At 52.6% G+C, this 18,348-nt stretch overlaps 2 protein-coding genes across 2 annotated transcripts in view; both read left to right on the forward strand.

Moving 5' to 3' along the window:
• The first annotated feature begins 1,753 nt into the window (after positions 1-1,753).
• Positions 1,754-9,307, forward strand: B4galt7 (xylosylprotein beta 1,4-galactosyltransferase, polypeptide 7). The gene is made up of 7 exons (XM_013015994.1): positions 1,754-1,845; positions 2,063-2,224; positions 4,979-5,344; positions 5,818-6,043; positions 7,422-7,505; positions 7,975-8,079; positions 8,560-9,307. The coding sequence occupies exons 1-7, from the start codon at positions 1,754-1,756 to the stop codon at positions 8,713-8,715; spliced, it is 1,191 nt and encodes a 396-aa protein (XP_012871448.1). The 3' UTR covers positions 8,716-9,307.
• Positions 9,308-15,320: 6,013 nt separating this feature from the next.
• The window catches only part of Camlg (calcium modulating ligand), an 8,094-nt gene continuing 5,066 nt past the window's right edge, over positions 15,321-18,348 (forward strand). The window contains exons 1-2 of the mRNA XM_013016034.1: positions 15,321-15,551; positions 17,318-17,778. Coding sequence (XP_012871488.1) covers positions 15,377-15,551; positions 17,318-17,778 — 636 coding nt within the window. The 5' untranslated portion in view covers positions 15,321-15,376. The remainder of the gene's footprint in view (positions 15,552-17,317; positions 17,779-18,348) is intronic.

Raw genomic sequence — 18,348 nt, forward strand, 5'->3', positions numbered from 1 at the left:
CGCAGGGCGCGGCCCGCGGCGCCGTCTCTGCGGGCCCGGGTCGGTCCCGGGCGCTCTGTGGGGACTCCGCCGTCGGTCTGCACCGGTGTCACCCCACCCCTGTCCCCCCCCACCTCCCCCGGACCTCCTTTTGTGTCTCTGTGCCTCACACGACTGTCTTTTTATTTTGATTTCTTGCATCTATTTTTCTCCTTTTTTTTCTCCCCCACCCCGATCCCGGGCATCTCAATCTTGCAATCGCTAGACCTCTGAGGGTCCTTCATTCCCTCTGGGCTCGGTCCAGGTGTCCTCGAACCTTATACCTTTTTCCTTAGAGTATGCTTCTCCGTAGTTTGCCTCTGACCCAGAAAAACACACCACCCGACCGAAGTTTTCCTATGCTCTGTCTGCTCAGCCACCGTCTGGCTTGTACCCCGCCCTCCATAAACATCCATTAGTTCATTTCCTAAGGGGCCTGCTGCGTGGGTTAGGAGTGAGCCAGCCTTGAGGTAAGGATTTTTTTTTTTTCTAGAGAAGGATGAGCAAAAGCCAGTGCTGGTGGCTCACGCCAGTAATCCTAGCCACTCACAAGGCTTGACATCTGAGGATCAGGGTTCGAAGCCAGCTCGGGCAGGAAAACCAGGGAGACACTGATCTCCAATTAACCAGCAAATAGCTGGAAGTGGAGCTGTGGTTCAAGTGGTAGTGCACCAGCCTTGAGGGAAGAAACCTGAGAGTGCCCGGGCCCTGAGTTCAAGCCCTCAGCACTGGCACACATGCAAAAGAAAAGTTATTTTCATGCCTAGGTTTGGGAGGACAGCCACCCTTGAGGTCTGAGAGATTTGCAGGGCCCAAATGCTACCTACAGGCCACATGATAGTGGTTCTTTAACCCAGTGAGTGACACATCATTCTTTTTATCTCTTATGTTGGTCAAACCTCTTAAGGGATAGTTCTTTCCTTTAGAGTGTTTTTTTCAGATGATGTGGAAATGCAAAGACAAATATCTCTAGTGGCTCATGCCTATAATCCTAGCTATTCAGGAGGCTGAGATCTAAGAATTGTTGGTTTGGAGCTAGGAGGAGCTGACAGATCTTAGAGACTCTTATCTCCAAGTAACCAGCAAGAAGCTGGAAGTGCAGGTGTGGCTTAAGTTGTAGAGCTTAAAAAAAAAAAAGGAAGGTAGAAATATATTAGACTGTATGGTCTATAGAAATGGAGTCAGGCCTATACAAGAGTCCTGTTTAATAGCCAGGTAACTGGAAACAGATCACTTAATGTTCTGATCTCAGTCTTCCATCTCTGAAATGGGACTTAGACTATCCAAAGGGGTATTTGGAGATAACAGGAGATCCTATACTAAGATCTTTGGCACTGTGCCTGGCCCAGATAAGGTAACTGGATTCTCAGAAAAGAATGTCCTGTCATCCTAGCTACTCAGGAAGGTTAGATCTGAGGATTGAGGTTCAAAGCAAGCCCCTACAGGAAAGATCATGAGACTCTTTATCTCCAGTTAACCACCAGAAAACCAGAAGTGGCGCTGTGGTTCAAGTGGTGGAGTGCTTGCCTTGAGCTGAAGAGCTCAGAGACAGCGCCTAGGCCCAGAGTTCAAGCCCCATGACAAACCAAAAAAAAAAAAAAAAAGGTCCTGTTGTCCATCTGTGGTTTTCACATAGGAATACAAAGATCCATGCAGTAAGTGCAGGCTAGTGTTGTATCTGATTATTGCCTGCTTGGGTTTGAAACCCCTTCTTACTAGCCTTGGGCTGTGGTGGATGAAGGCCAGAAAGGCTTCTAGATTGCCCCCACTGAGCCAGAGTAGCCAGGGATTTTGGGAGCAGCTGGCACTGCAGTCTGGTGCCACCAGGTAGCACCAAGAAGAGTTGTTGTCTGTGTCTATTGTCCAGAGCATTTGAGACTTAGTAGTCTGGGCCATTAGAGAGAGCACAGAGTGAGCGTGTACATGGAGATATACACTGGTAGGAAGGGCAAATGGGATGGAAGGAACAGCATGGGGAAAAGCATGGACTGGATAGTCCTTGACTATCCACCACCTAGATAATGCACTGCTTCTTCCCCTAAAGGAGGGATGTGACCCCGGGTCCATTGTCCCAGTCTCTACTCCGCCCCCAGAAAGTACCCAGAGCTCAAGAGAGACTCTGTAGCGGTCCCAGCCTTCCCAGGCCACTCGCAAAGCTGGGCTCTGCCATTCCTCAGTGGAAGCCACCACCACAGGACAGTAGGGGGTAAGTCAGAAGCCCTTCAAGGGTATCCTCACCTCTCAGCTGTGTGTGGAAACCCGGGCCTGGCTTCAGGGCTGCTGGCTTCTCATTTGGAAGTTGTATCTCTAGAGCAAGGTGTAGGCACTGATCTGCCTTTAGTGTGTGGCTTGAAGCATGCCTTGCCTGCTTTAACCCTTCCTCCCACTGACTCCACAAGCCCCTGCCTTGTCTGACCTGGGCTGGGGCCACAAATAGGAGTTGGACATGGTCTAACAGCCAGGGTCACGTGGGTCATCCCAAGTCAGGGCTTTAGGGAGGAAGTGCCAGATGACTTAGAAACGCAAAGGAGGAAATGTGGGGAGAAGATTCCGGGAGGGGGAACTGTAGCTGTGGCTTTGGTGTTTGGCTGTGAAGGATCAGCAGGGAACTTTGAGGCAAGTAGAATAAAGCAGGGCGTGTCAGGCAGGTGGAACCATCTGGGTGAGGAAGGGCTACTGAGGGGAGGAGTGTGGGAGGGGAGAGGTCCTGGTCCCCCAGGGTGAGGGGAATGGTGGTGGGAAGGGATGGATTGGACCCAGACAGGGAGGGCCTTTAACTGTTAGGACCTGGAGTCTGGCTTTCCGTCTTGTAGAGGGAGGAGGATCATCTGTAATATTGAAGCGGTCAGAGGAGGGCAAGGACCAGGTGAGTGGAGATCACTTGGGGACTTAGGAAGAGGGGTCTATAAGACCTGGTAGCAAATCTCAGACTCTTGGAGGCTGTAAAGTTGATGCTTTCTTTTGATTATTATAGAGGAAGCTTTTTTTTTTTTTTGGTCAGTCATGGGGCTTGAACTCGGCCTGGGCGCTGTCCCTCAGCTCTTCAGCTCAAGGCAAGCGCTCTACCACTTGAGCCACAGCGCCACTTCTTGTTTTCTGAGTGGTTTATTGGAGATAAGAGTCTCAGACTTTGCTGCCCAGGCTGGCTTTGAACCTTGAGCCTCACATCTCAGTCTCCTGAGTAGCTAGGATTACAGGTGTGAGCCACCAGCGCCTGACATAGCGGAAGCTTTTCTTGGATTCCTCAGATCCTTTTCCCACACACTCAGAACTTCCAGAGGAGAAAAGGAATAAGGTAGATTCCTCTTTTTCTTGTTTTTGTCTGTCTTGGGGCTTGAACTTGGGGCCTGGGCACTGACCCTGAGCTCTTTTGCTCAAGACTAGTGCTCTACCACTTGAGCCACAGCTCCACTTTTGGTTTTATGGTGGTTCATCAGAGATAAGAGTCCAATGGGCCAGTGCTGGTGGCTCATGCCTGTAATCCTAGCTACTTAGGATGCTGAGATCTGAGGATCGTGGTTCAAAGCCAGCCTGGGCAAGAAAGTCTGTGAGACTCTGATCTCCAATAAACCACTAGAAAACTGGAAGTGGCGCTGTGGCTTAAGCGGTAGAGCACTCCCCTTGAGCTGAAGAGCTGAGGGACAGTGCCCAAGCCCAGAGTTCAAGCCCCACGACGGACCAATAAAAAAAAGTCCAGTAGATTTTCCTGGCTTTGAACTATAATCCTTAGCTCTCAGCCTCCTCAATAGCTAGGATGACAGGCGTGATCCACCAGCACTCCACTTGTTTCTTCTTCTTCTTCTTCTTCTTCCTCTTCCTCTTCTTCCGCTACTGCTGCTGCCGCCGCCACCACCGCCATGTAGCTCAGGCTATCTTCAAACACTCAATCTTCTCACCTTAGCTTCTAAAGTGTTGTGATCATAAGCATGTACCACCAAGCCTGGCTTAAAACCTGTTTCTCATACTTGGTAGCCTAAAGAGCAGTCAGTGCATTTCTCAGCATTGCCCCAATGTATAAGGCATTCAGTGGTTTGTCTAGTTTCTGAAATGAGCCTGGCTGCTACACCCTGTACTTGTGTCTTTTTCCCCCGCCTCCTCTTCTGTCTCTCAACCCAGGTTTCATGGGCTACCTCTGGGACTGAGGTTTGAGACAACCCAGTAAACAGCCACTGTTTGTTTGGGCTTGGCGTTGATCTGGGAGCAGACCCGAGCTCCCCAGAGTGAACATTGGTGGTTTCACCGGGAACTCATGGTAGCACTCACCCCTATCTTGAAGGCATTTTCTAGTAACCCCAAGAAGAGAATGAAGCCAAGGATGCTGCGTGGGTCAGCCTCTTGGGGTGCAAGTCAGGAAGGCAGTGGGTGGCATTTCTCTAGAGTGGGGCTCCTGCCATTGGCTCAGGACACTGAGCCACAGTTTCAAGGAGGGGCACGTACAAGAGGCAAGAGGCCCTGACCTGCCACTCTGAGCAGCTCATTGTCTGAGCAGGATTCACACACACAAGAAAAACAGCCTCAGCCAGGTGCCGGTGGCTCACGCTGATCATCCTAGCTACTCAGGAGGCTGAGACCTGAGGATCGTGGTTCAAAGCCAGCAGGGAAGTCTGTGAGACTCTTTATTGCCAGTTAACCACCAAAAAGCCAGAAATGGAGTTATGACTGAAGTGGTAAAATGCTAGCCTTGAGCAAAAAAAAAAAACTCAGGGACAGTGCTCAGGCCCTGGCTGCAAGCCCCCAGGATTGGCACCAGAAGAAAGAGGGAGGGAGGGATGGGCGAGGGGTGCAAGCAGGAGTCGAACAGATGGTGGTAGCATGAGAGAAAACAAGTTGCTGTGCACTAATTACCAGGTGCTTGGGGCAGTGGCCTAGTCACGCTGTTGGGGTGCGGGGCTGGAGAGGAGGTGGGTCAGAAGCCCCCGCTCGGCCATAGCCTTCTGACCCCATCCCTGCCTCATCCTAGGTCCAGGCTGCTTCCTGGTGGATTTCCCCGGAAATGCTCTGTCTTCCACCTCTTCGTTGCCTGTCTTTTCCTGGGCTTCTTCTCCCTGCTCTGGCTACAGCTCAGCTGCTCTGGTGATGTGGCCCAGCCGGCCAAGGGACAAGGAGGCCAGGAGACCCCCGGGCCACCCCGGGCCTGCCCCCCAGAGCCACCCCCTGAGCACTGGGAAGAAGATGCATCCTGGGGTCCCCACCGCCTGGCCGTGCTGGTGCCTTTCCGCGAACGCTTCGAGGAGCTGCTGGTGTTTGTGCCCCACATGCATCGCTTCCTGAGCCGGAAGAAGATCCAGCACCACATCTACGTGCTCAACCAGGTGGATCACCTCCGGTAGGGTCCGTGTCCCGTGCTGGCCCTCAGCACCCCGACCCAGGCCCTCGGCAGGGGAAGATGGGGAGATGGTGGTGGTATGAATCTTGGCCTTGGGGTGGGCTCTGATCTTCTTTCCATCCTAGATTTGTTTTTGGTCGGTTGTGGGACTTTAGCTCTGGGCCTGGACGCTGTCTCTGAGCATTTCAGCTCAAGGCAAGAGCTCTACCACTTGAGCCACAGCACCACTTCCAGTTTTCTGGTAGTTTATTGGAGATAAGCGACTCATGGACTTTCCTGCCCAGGCTGGCTTTGAGCAACGATCCTCAGATCTCAGCGTCCTGAGTAGCTAGGATTACTGGGCATGGGCTACCGCGCCTCCCCCCCCGCCCCCCCCCGTTTCTCCCCCAAGCAGTCATGTAGGGCTTTGGGCCCACCCTGGTGGTGAACAGATTTGCCACCCCTGCCTCCTGAGCCTCACCCACCCTGTACAGGTTCAACCGTGCGGCGCTCATCAACGTGGGCTTCCTGGAGAGCAGCAACAGTACTGACTACATTGCCATGCACGACGTGGACCTGCTCCCTCTCAACGAGGAGTTGGACTATGGCTTCCCCGAGGCCGGCCCCTTCCACGTGGCCTCCCCGGAGCTCCACCCGCTCTACCACTACAAGACCTACGTGGGGGGCATCCTGCTGCTTTCCAAACAGCATTACCAGCTGGTGAGGCCTGGCATGGCCCGGGCCCCGCACCCCACGCCCCGCCATGGGCTGCTCCCCAGACCCGGGGAAGCCAGCTGGTAGGACAGCAGCCCGTTCAGATTCCCTGCAGATGTAGTTCCACCCTGCCAGTGGCATACAGAGACAAGGGCGAGGAACGGGACGGAGCAGGTCCGCAGCCCACAAGCTGCAGAATGGGATGTGAGCCGGACGCCCATGACTCACGCCTGTCATCCCAGCTACTCAGGAGGCTGACATCTGAGGATCGTGGTTCAGAGCCTGCCCAGGCAGGAAAGTCCCTGAGACTCTCTGTCCCCTACTAAGCCCCCAAAAGCTGGAAGTAGAGCTGTGGTTCAAGTGGTAGAGCGCTAGCCTTGAGCAAAAGCTTGCAGACAGCGCCCAGGCCCTTAAGTTCAAGTTCCCACACAGGGAAAAGATTTCAGTGTGGAAGGGGGGGGGGGGAAGGCACGGCCTCAGGTGCACCTCACCTGGCTCTTGGCATTGTCCCCAGGATCCCCGTTTCTCTTTCCATCTCTCAGCTCTGCTTTACCCTTGTTAGGTTGATTTTCAGACGTACCATTCTGCAAAGAGGTCATCATAACTCCAGCCTCAATAACCCAGTCCCAGTCCTGGGGAAGATGGAGCCTTCCTTCCCCAACAAGTCCATAGAGAAGCCCCAGAACCAAGCCCCCTAAGACAGTTACTGGAGCTTCAAGGCATGATGTGGTTTAGGTCCAGAGCTCCTACTCTACTACTGTGTAGAGGCCGAAGCTCCTTTATAAATAAAAGCCATTGAGGCACATGCAAAAGCAGAAATTATCCCAGAACCCATGCGGCCCTCTCACACTGATACAGGAGAGCCCAGGGCAGAGCCACTTTAGCATGAATGAAAGCAGAGAGGAGGGCAGATAGCAGTGTCCATGAATGCTTTTGCTCCCCAGCTCCAAAGGAGATCCCTGTGGCCAGTCGCAGATTTTTTTTTTATTGTGCTGTTCCTAGGGCTTGAACTCAGGGCCTGGGCACTGTCCTGAAGCCTTTGTGTTTCACGCTAGTGCTCTATCACTTGAGCCTCAGTTCCACTTCGGGCTTTGTGTGGTTTATTAGAGATAAAGAGTGTCCCAGACTTTCCTGCCTAGGGCTGGCTTTGAACTGGGGACCTCAGATCTCAGCCTCTTGAGCAGCTAGGATGACAGGTGTAGGCTACGGGCATTTTTGAGATCCTAATTGTCCCAAGTTTTAAATTCTCCAGACCTGCAAGGACCTGGTGTTCACTGGGAACAGCCGGGGGGCGGAGGGGGGGCAGCCTGGCTTGACCCACACAGGCTGCGTTCTTGTGAGTGGAGCGGGTGCGTGACAGATGCCGCCTGTCTGTCTCTGTCAGTGTAACGGGATGTCCAACCGCTTCTGGGGCTGGGGCCGTGAGGATGACGAATTCTACAGGCGCATCAAGGGAGCCGGGCTTCAGGTAAGGCTTGTCCCAGGGCGCTGCCACCCCCTCAGCCATTGTACTACCTGCAAAGTTGGGGTTTGGCAGCATCCTCTCTGGTTCTTTTTTTTTTGTCGGTTGTGGGGCCTGGGCGCTGTCCCTCAGCTCTTCAGCTCAAGGCTAGCACCCTACCACTTAACCCGCAGTGCCATTCCAGCTTTTTTCTGCTTATGTGGTGCTGAGGAATCGAACCCAGGGCCTCATGTATGCAAGGCAAGTGCTCTACCGCTGAGCCACCTTCCCAGCCCTCCTCTCGGGTTCTAACTCCACCCCTGACCCCAAGTTGCAGTCTTCTCTCCTGAGCCTTAGGCTCCCCTTCCTTAGGATCGGCCTCTAAGAGCCCCCCGCTTTGGCCTCCAGGCAGGCAGAGGGACCTCACAAGAGCCTCATGGTGGGGCCGAGGCTCTAAGAGGAGCAGCCTGACCACCGCTTCCTTTGGTGTCCCTAGCTTTTCCGCCCCTCGGGAATCACAACTGGGTACAAGACGTTTCGCCATCTGCACGACCCAGCCTGGCGGAAGAGGGACCAGAAGCGCATCGCAGCTCAAAAACAGGTGCTGGCCACCGTCCTCACCAGGGCTGCCTAGGTGGTGATGTGGGGGAGCTCATGTCACCAAGTCCTCCTTGGGCCCCGCCGTGGCCCCGGCCGCCCAGCTGGGCCCAGGTCAGTGGATGGGCACTGCCTGCTCGTGGTGGCTGCCGTGTGCACTCTGGGCACCGAGTGGGTCAGCGCCGGCCCCCAGGGGCCACGCAGGCTGCGGGGCGGGGGGGCGGGGAGAACCCCAGTGAGACCTGGTGCAGGGTCCCCATCCTTCCCCTGGGCACTTGGCTGAGATCTGTGCACAGAAGCACCTGCTCTCCTGCCCACCAGCGGGGTGCAGCCTCGGGCAGAAGACGAGTCTGTCGGGCTTTGGGGCTCTCCTCTGTTCGTGGGGGAGGGATCACGGCACCTTTAGTGACAGGAGTCACGAGAGGTGACTGGACAGCAGGCAGCCTGGTGAATCCTAAGCCCGTGCCCTCCGCTTCCTCTCCAGGAGCAATTCAAGGTGGACCGAGAAGGCGGCCTGAGCACTGTGAAGTACCGAGTAGACTCCCGCACCGCCCTGTCGGTGGGCGGGGCCCCCTGCACTGTTCTCAACATCCTATTGGACTGTGACAAGGCTGCTACGCCTTGGTGTTCCTTCAGCTAAGTCAGCTAGACAGTAGGGAAGCAATAGGCCACACTGCGCTCAGGCTCAAGAGCGAACCTCAGGCCTTGGGCCCGGCTCCACGAGGGTGTGGCGTGGCCTGAAGAAACAGCTGTGAATTTGCGGATGCCCGCTCTGCCCACCCATGGACGCAGGCCACAGCCAGGACAGACACCCGAGGTGCTGGGGATACTGCTGGCAGTGGACCGTGATCAGAGAGAGGCTGGAAAGGGACTTGGGCTTGGCACTGTCCACCTGCCTGCCTGCCTGCCTTCATATGTGGAGGCCCATCGGCACCAGGGAGCCTTGAACAGAACAGCCTGGAACCAGCCTCGCGTTCCTCAGCTCCCACTGGGCGGCCTCATGACAATTCAGACGTGAGAGGTGGTGGTGGGAAAAGTTTACAAGCCCCACAGAAAGAAGCAGCTGACCAGCAAAGCCTGATGGTCACCGCACAGGACTGTGGGCCGGCGATCGCCAGGTGTTCTGATTTTGCAAGAGAAACAAGAATGCTGGGTTTTTAAGTGTTCTGATTTATTCATTTATTTATTTGGTGCCGGTCCTGGGGCTGGCACTCGGGCGCTGTCCCTGAGCTGCTTTTGCTCTAGGCTAGAACTCTACTGCTTGAGCCACAGCTCCATTTCCAGCTTCTTTTTTTTTTTCCTGCTGTTTTTTTTGGAGATAAGTGTTTCGTGGACTTTCCTGGCTCAGGCTGACTTCAAACTGTGATCCTCACATCTCAGCCACCAGAGTAACTAGAGGAGGTGATCCACTGCGCCTAAGTTAATTTTTTTTTTTTTGTAACAATAGCAACTTATGGAAACTTTAAACAACAAAACAAAACTGTGGCAGGCTTAACAAATGTTATGTGAACCATTGGTTTCTCACCTTCGGCTGAGGGGAGAGGGGAGGGGCCAAACAATGACAACTGGTAAGGAGAAGAGTGGAGTAGGTGGGGTATGGCAGGTCTGAGTGGGCACAGGTTGCTAAGCTACTGGTCCCACCTCTTCCCCCAGGATTCCAGGACGCTCCCTCCACGCCCATTGGACAGTCTGATCACCTTCAGGCTCCCATGGTTGGGAGCTGTGCTTCATCCTGCCTCACCAAGACCAAAACACATCCTGGACTTAGGATAGTCAGGTACAGGACACCAGGCCTCAGGTTGAGGCTTGAGGAGGGAAGATCATGTTTTTCAAGGTGGGCGAAGAAGATGGAGGAAAGGAGAATTCCTGTAGCATTCTCACAGCTAGAGGGGAGATTTCCAGCCATCTGCAAAGATCCTGGTTGAGAGAGGCGAAGGACAGAAGTGTAGGAGACCGGGGAATTGTGTTCAGAGAAGCCTGGGCTGAGGGTGGATGTGAAGGCCCTGTAGGGCACAGCGCTCCTTGAAGGTGTGTCACTGTCACAGGTTTGCGACAGAAGCCAGAGGCGACTGAAACACTTGGACATCTGAAGTTCATCGTAGCTACTACTCAGGAGGCTGAGATTTGAGGATCCCAGTTCAAAGCCTGCCTGGGAAGAAAAGTCCATGACACTCTTATCTCTAGTTAACCACCAAAAAGCCAGAAGTGGAGCTGAGTCTCAAGTGGTAGAGCACCAGCCTGGAGCACAAAAGCTCATAGACAATGCCCAGGCCCTGCTATTTAAGCCTTGGGACCAGCACACCCACACACCAACCAACCCTGCACCCCACATTTCCCCCATGGCGTCTGCCAGTACCTCTATCAACAATCTAATCTCCTGGCCATGGTGGGCCAGGAGAAGACGCAGAGGGAGGACTTCGTCCTCAGTCCTCAGGTGCTTTGTGGACTGGAATCTGCTAATTTCCCTGCCTTGCTGGCTTGGGTGTGGATGAAACACCAGAATATGGTATTTGCCATGCATGGTGTTTGACACTGTGGTGTTGTAATGGCAACTACTTACTGAGCATGTGTCACCGCAGAGTTCTTCACACTTCATTACTCACAGAGACCTCGACCTAAAAGCTAAGTCCTTTTTGCTTCTTTTCTTTTTTATCTTTTTTTTTTTTTTTTTTTTAACCAGTCCTAGGGCAGGGCCTAGATGCTTTCCCTGAGTTTTTTGCTCAAGGCTAGTGTTCTACCATGTGAGCCACATCTCCACTTCCAGGGTTTTTTGTTTGTGTTTTGGTCAGTCATGGGTCTTGAACTCTGGGCCTGGGCGCTGTCTCTCAGCTCTTCAGCTCAAGGCGAGCGCTCTACCACTTGAGCCACAGTGCCATTTCCGGTTTTCTAGTGGTTTATTGGAGATAAGAGTCTTATGGAGTTTCCTGCCTGGGCTGGCTTTGAACCATGATCCTCAGATCTCAGCCTTCTGAGTAGCTTGGATGACAGGTGTGAGCCATCCCCCCCCCCCCCCCCCCCCCCGACAGAGTCTTTATTTCTAAAAGAAAGACTTAGGGTAGACTGTGGGATGGAGTCTGAGAAGGTGGATCCTAGCCCATAGAAGCCATGAAACATTGAAGTGGGAAGCACTGTGGAGCCCCCAGAGATGGCAGAACTCTTGCTTCTGCCCATGCACAGCCAGAACCAATTGTACTCGTAGAGGTTCACACCAGGTCGGCTTCGCCAAAGCCTGCTCCACCAGAGGCCAAATGGACACAGCCATTTTGCCATCCCAATCTCCATGCCTTGAGAGCATTAAGAGTCAGGATGGGAAGCCAGCACTGGTGGCTCATGCCTGTCATCCTAGCTACTCAGGAGGCTGAGATCTGAGGAATATATATATATACCAGAAAATTTGGAAGTGGGGTTGTGGCTCAAGTGGTAGAGCACTGGCCTTGAGCCAATAGCCCAGGGACAGTGCCCAGGCCCTGAGTTCAAACCACAGTACTGGCACTTGCAAAAAGAAAAGAAGATAAAAAGGAATGCTGAGAAGCAAGGGGAAAAAAAAGAAAAAAAAACAGACTGAAGAGGCAAAGCCAACGTCAGAACAGAGTTCAGTATGATACCAATTTTGGAATTACCAGAAAATTTAAAATAACTATGACTAATATGCTAAGAGCTGGTATGGAAAAAGTAGAAAACATGCAAGAACATATGGGTAAAAAAGCAGATGGAAGCTCTTAAGAATCACAGGAGATGCTAGAAATAAATGCTGGGTATAACTTAAGTGGTAGAACACCTGCCTAGCAAGAGAACCCCTGAGTTCAAACCCCAGTGTAGAAAGAACAAACCTGTAGTCCTAGCTACTCATGAGGATGAGATCTGAGGACCATGGTCCAAAGGTAAGTAGCCCAAGCAGAAAAGTCCTCATGAGATTCTTATCTCCAATAAACTACTCAAAAAAGCTAGAATTGGTGCTGTGGCTCAAGTGGTAGAGCACTAGCCTTGAGCACAAAGAGGCTTAGGGACAGCACCCAGGCCCTGAGTTCAAGCCCCAGGACTGGGGGGAGAGGGTGTTAAAAATAAGTTAATAAGAGATAAAAGTTGAATCTAGGAAATTTAGAGATCATCAAGTAGGATGAAAAACAAAACAAAACCCACCCAAATCCAACTTCGAGACATACCCTAAAGATGGCTGTAGATGTACCAGAACACTCTTTCTGTGGCTGCCCGTGTCACGTGATGAATCTCCATTCTCTGCCCTTCCCATATCTCTATTTGGCAGATATGGGTAAGTGGCTGGACTTGACATGTGGGCATGGGGTCTAAAACTCCAGATCCATTTCTGTTCATGAGTACCAGCGGTTGCCATGCTACCTGCCAGCCTTTAATCGGCCTCATTGAAGCTCATTTGCGCCAGTTCCCTTTGTCAGAAGAACCCCTGAGGAAGCAGCACCTGTTCTGGGTGGATGGATTCCAGCTTCCTAATTAGCAAAGTGCAGAGTAAGGGAGCCACTGTCCAAATGGCAATTTCCTGCCCACCAGGAACTCCCTGGAGTGGAGCCCAGATTACAGGTCCAATGGTGGGTATTTCTTGGCAAGCCCTTTTGGTAGGACAAACTTAGAGCAACTCAGAAATGCTTAGCATCTGTAGGGCAGGAGGTCAGGTGAACACACTGTGAAGACTCAGTTTTAAGCAGTTACCAAGCTGAGAGTGCTTACAATCATTTGGACTATGGCATGGATATGGTTTGTGTGATTAGAGTTAGGTTCCCAGGCTGGGTGTCACTTGTATCATCTTAGCTACTCAGGAGGCTGAGATCTGAGGATCAAGTCTGTGAGATTCTTTTCTTCAAATAACGACTAAAAAGCTGGACATGGCCAGCTGCCCATGGCTCATGACTATAATCCTAGCTACTCAGGAGGCTGAGGATTGCGGTTCAAAGCCAGCCCAGGCAGAAGAGTCGGTGAGACTCTTATCTCCAATTAACCCCTTAAAAGCCAGAAGTGGTGCTGTGGCTCAAAGTGATAGCCTTGAGCAAAAAAGATCAGGGAGAGTGCCCAGGGCCTGAGTTCAGGCCCCAGGACTGACACACACATGTACATACCCACACCCCACCACAGACCCCAAACCCACAATTTACTGAAAGGAATTTCCATGAAGTTCTCTGACTTTTGGCAGCCCTTCACCTTCTAGAAGATAGAAGATCCCCAGCATGACCTTCCTCAGGAATCCCCCTCTCCCCCAGCTTCATTTCCCTGCCAGTAATCATGCTGTGCTTTCTCTACTTGGGGACCCTTGGCAATAGCTGAAGCCCCTATAGAGGGATTCTACTGCCATCTACTGGATATGCTGAAAATGACGCTAAGCGCTCAAATTCTCACTGAGGTCTTGGTAGCGCTGAGACTGAGCAATCTGGCCGTGTTCACTATGTAACAAACCTTTCCCTTCACTGAGCTCATGTTTATTTATTTGTAAAGGTAAATAACACAGTTGTAGCTATGAAGTACCTAATACATATAGTAAGTATTCAAATGAGTTAAGCCCTGCCCCCACCCCCACCCATCTGCTCTGTATCTCAGTCCAGAGTGAAAGAGGTATTTGGGGACATTTTCATTTGTGGTCAATAGTGCAGACTTTTGTGCTTGTGTATGATAGTCCTGGGGTCTGGGCTATTAGTTTCTTCACTCAAGGCTGGTGTCTACCACTGGGGCCAAACCTCCAGCCTTTTGCTGCTTAACTGGAGATGAGTCTCATGGGCTTTCCTTCCAGGCTATTTTTTTGGGTTGTTCATGGGGCTTGAACTCTGGGCCTGGGCGCTGTCCCTCAGCTCTTCAGCTCAAGGTGAGTGCTCTACCACTTGAGCCACAGAACTTCCGGTTTTGGAGTGGTTCATTGGCGATCAGAGTCTCCTGGGAAGCTGGGCGCTGGTGGCTCACGCCTGGCATCCTAGCTACTCAGGAGGCTGAGATCTGAGGATCACGGTTCAAAGCCAGCTCGGGCAGGAAAGTCCGTGAGACTCTTATCTCCAATGAACCACCAGAAAACTGGAAGTGGCGCTGTGGCTCAAGTGGTAGAGCGCTCGCCTTGAGCTGGAGGACAGCGCCCAGGCCCAGAGTTCAAGCCCCACGACCGACCAAAAAAAAGAAAAGAAAAAGAAAAAAAAAGTCTCCTGGTGACTTTCCTGCCCGGGCTGGCTTTGAATCGCGATCCTTGGATCTCAGCCTCCTGAATAGCTAGGATGCCAGGCGTGAGCCACCGCCGCCCATGAGCCTCGTACTCTCGATTGGTGCTTGTGTTTTAAGTATCTTGTATTGCTGTGACACGGTGGTCCATTGCTCAGCCCTGTACATGAGGGAGCAACCCCTGCCTTCCAAACCTCCGAGGCTCAGGGAACATCACCGAAGACGGAGCGGAGGGCAGGGGGGCCGCAGGGAGGAGAATCCTCTCAGTTCCAGCCAAAGGAAGGCCATTTGATGGCAGACCCACCGTTTTAGCTCTGTGCACTTGAGGCTACAAGGTCCTTCCCAGGCCTGGTTTATCTTCGGCCCTTCTTGTTGGCTCACCTTCTTCTAGGAATAGCAGCCGGGAGCAAAACGCAGGGCTTGCATTTAACCCAGTGACAAGCAGACAATACAACTGGCGCATATTAGTAACGAAGGACAAAGAGAAGAAGGGGAAGGAGGGGAGAGTGTCTGCAAGGTAGACTGAAGGGTTATGGAAGGCTCCAGCGGGGGAAAAATCTTGGAAAAAGAATGCAAAGCAAGCCTGGGAAGAAAGCGCGCAGACTCAACTCGAGCGAAACTCGGCCAGGGCGCCCGCGGCGTCGCCGCCTAGTGACGTACTTCCCCCGGCCAATGAGCGAAGCCGCAGGAATTACGGAACACCAGCGCCTGTCGCCGCGATCTCCATTTTTCTTTCTGGCATTAGAAGAGGATGCTCCCACTCACGGGGCGGGGGGGGGCTCCCTTTTACTACTCTTGAGGGAAGAAACCGATTTTTTTCTCTTTCTAGAGGACAGCGGAGGGGACCGTGCGTCAAAAAGCGGAGCAGTGAGAGCCTATTTGGATAAAGGAGGACCAGGCGTGCAGCGCTGCCCTCATCAATGATGGCGTCCAGAGCTAGGCGCGCGGCCCCGGGGAGCGGCGCGCGCAACGCAGTCTGGGCCCCGCGCCCGAGGGGGGCGTGGCTACCGTGGGCGGGGCTGGGGGTGGGGTGTGTGTGGAGGACGCGCGCTCGGCGCCCGCGCCTGACGTCATCAGCGTCGCCACCGCCGCCTCCACCGCCACCGCCGCCTTTTCCCGACTTCGTGGAGAGAAGGATGGAGTCGGTGACGATGGCGTCCGACGGCGGGGACCGGCCTGGCGCCCCCGCGGGCGCGGGCCTGTCGGCTTCCCAGCGTCGGGCGGAGCTGCGGCGGAGAAAGCTGCTCATGAACTCCGAGCAGCGCATCAACCGCATCATGGGCTTCCACAGGCCCGGGAGCGGCGGCGCCGGTGAGAGCCTGCGCTCGTTTCTCCCTCGCCCGCTCCTCCGACCTTTGGCCTCGACCCTTGACCTCTGACCTCCCCGACCCCGCTTCCCGGCCTCTCCCGGTCTCCCCCCCCCCCGGTTGCCCCCTCCCCCTCCCCGCGTCAATCCCGGCACGGCCCCGCTCGGTTCTCGCAGCCCTCCCCCCCCGAGGGTCGCCCCCCGCCCCCGGGCCCCTCTGCCCGGTGTCTTGCCTGGGTCCCCGAGCCCTCAGGGAGATCGATCTCCTTTCCACCGGGCCAAGTGCTTTTTCTTTCCAGCACCTTCCTTTGGCGTCTGGCCTTTTACTATCTCACTCCTGTCCGCCCACACCCACTGGTCTTCCCTCAGCAGCCGGCCACCCCGGTCCCAGGTGGGTCGGGGACCCCGATGGAGCTGGCTGGGTGTGTCCGTCTCCGCCCCAACCCTGAGACCTGTGGATCTTCCAGAAGGGATAGATAGATGATAGATACATGGAGGGGTTGATAGACAGATGCACCGATGAGTGAAGTGTATGTGTGTACGTGTGTGCTGGGGTTTGAACTCAGGGCCTGGGCGCTGTCCCTGCGTTTGTTCAAGGCTACTGCGCTACCGCCTGAGCCGCAGCTCTACTTCTGGCTTTTTGGTGGTTAATTGGAGCTAGGAGTCTCACAGACTTCCCTACCCAGACTTTCTCTGGACCATGATCCTCAGACCTCAGCCTCCTGAGTAGCTAGGATTCCAGGTGTGAGTCACCCGGTGCCCGGCGATTTATTGTTGTTATTTATTTATTTTTGATTTTAACTCTACAACATCTGAAAACTGCTGAGTGCCCATTAATGGCGGCCTGACTACCTAAACAGTAGCAGCTCTGCCACACCCTAGGCCGTGGGAGGTCCAGCTTCAGGAATTTAATTTTAAAATACAGGCTTTTAAAGAGCTTTAAGGGTTTCACAGTTTTAATCAAATAAACTAGTGCAAAAAGTGAAATCATACTGCTGGGATATATTTGTGAAAAGTTACTTTCTTGATGATTGCTCATTCTTTTTTTTGGTCCAGTCGTGGGGCCTGAACTCTGGGCCTGGGCGTTGTCCCTCAGCTCTTCAGCTCAAGGCTAGTGCTCTACCACTTGAGCCACAGCGCCACTTCTGGCTTTTTTCTTTTTGCTTATGTGGTGCTGAGGAATCGAACCCAGGGCCTCAGGCATGCCAGGCAAGCGCTCTACCACTGAGCCACCTTCCCAGCCCGATTGCTCATTCTTAACATCTTTCCCAGTTTTCTCTTAAGTCTTAAGCTCCTACCTGTTAAGTTCGGATTATTTCCTCTGTCAGAATACTCTTTTGGGGCACTCTATTTGGAGGGTGTAATTCCTGGTTTTCTTTTTGTTGTTGTTATTTTATGCAGGATACTGCTATGTTTTAGTTGCAGATTTTAAAATATTAATATGTAAGATGAAGCCGGGCGCCAGTGGCTTATGCCTGTAATCCTAGCTACTCAGGTGGCTACGGTTTGAGGATTATGGTTCCACGTCAGCCCAGGCAGGAAAGTTTATGAGACTCTTTATCTCCAATTAGCCCTCAAAAAAAAAAAGCCAGAAGTGGAGCTGTGGCTTAAATAGTAGAGTACTATCCTTGAGCAGAAGAGCTCAGGGATAGCATCTAGACCCTGAGTTCAAGCGTGCGGCACACACACACACACACACACACTAAAGTGCTTGCTAGTGTATAACATACAAGGGCTATGTTTTTATCTATTTAATTTTGTTTTTTCTTAGAAGAAGACAGTCAAGCAAAATCAAAGCAGCAGGACAGTGACAAACTGAACTCCCTCAGCGTTCCTTCTGTTACAAAGCGAATAGTGCTGGGTGATTCAGTCGGTTCAGGAGCAACTGATGAGCAAGGTGGTATTGCGGAAGCTAAGGGTGCCCAGCTGGGAGAAAAACTGGACTCATTCCTTAAATCCCCCGAGTGCAGTAATGATGCCAACCTTGAACTCCCGCAGCGGAACAGAGGGGACGTGACAGGGGACACAGTCCAGCGGGCTTCCCACCACGGCCTGGAACAGTACCTGTCCAGATTCGAAGAAGCCATGAAGCTTCGGAAACAGCTGATCAGCGAAAAGCCCCACCATGAAGATGGAAACTCCCCAGAGGAATTTGACTCTTTCCGAATATTTAGATTGGTGGGCTGTGCCCTTCTTGCCCTTGGGGTCAGAGCTTTTGTTTGCAAATATTTGGTAAGAAAGATAGGTTAGCTGTTAAACTTATACTTGGGAAAATGCAAGTTGTTTATACTAATGGATACTTTCGATCTGCAGAATTTATTGTGGATATTAATAGCTGCCGGATCTCTTGGACATTTATCAACTTGGTGATTCGAGAGTCTACTAACAGTAATTACTAAAGTCTTGCTATGTATGTAGCTACTGTTTTAAGGGCTTTTTACCATTTATATTTATGCCCATTCTTATGAACTTGGTGTCATTTGAGCCCATAAGGGAGTGATGACTCAGAGAGGTTAAGTCATTTGCCCAATGTCACTTAGCAACTAAGTGACATTATATATTTATACATTTATATATTATTTAAACCTTTTTTTTTTTTGGTTGGTCATGAGGCCTGAACTCTGGGCCTGGGCGCTGTCCCTCAGCTCTTGAGCTCAAGGCTAGCGCTCTACCACTCGAGCCACAGCACCACTTCCAGCTTTTTCCGCTTAGGTGGTGCTGAGGAATCAAAGCCAGGGCCTCATGCATGCAAGGCAAGCACTCTACCGCTGAGCCACCTTCCCAGCCCCCTTTTTTTTTTTT

Source organism: Dipodomys ordii, unplaced genomic scaffold, assembly GCF_000151885.1.
Source record: "Dipodomys ordii isolate 6190 unplaced genomic scaffold, Dord_2.0 Scaffold29, whole genome shotgun sequence".
NCBI lineage: Eukaryota > Metazoa > Chordata > Mammalia > Rodentia > Heteromyidae > Dipodomys > Dipodomys ordii.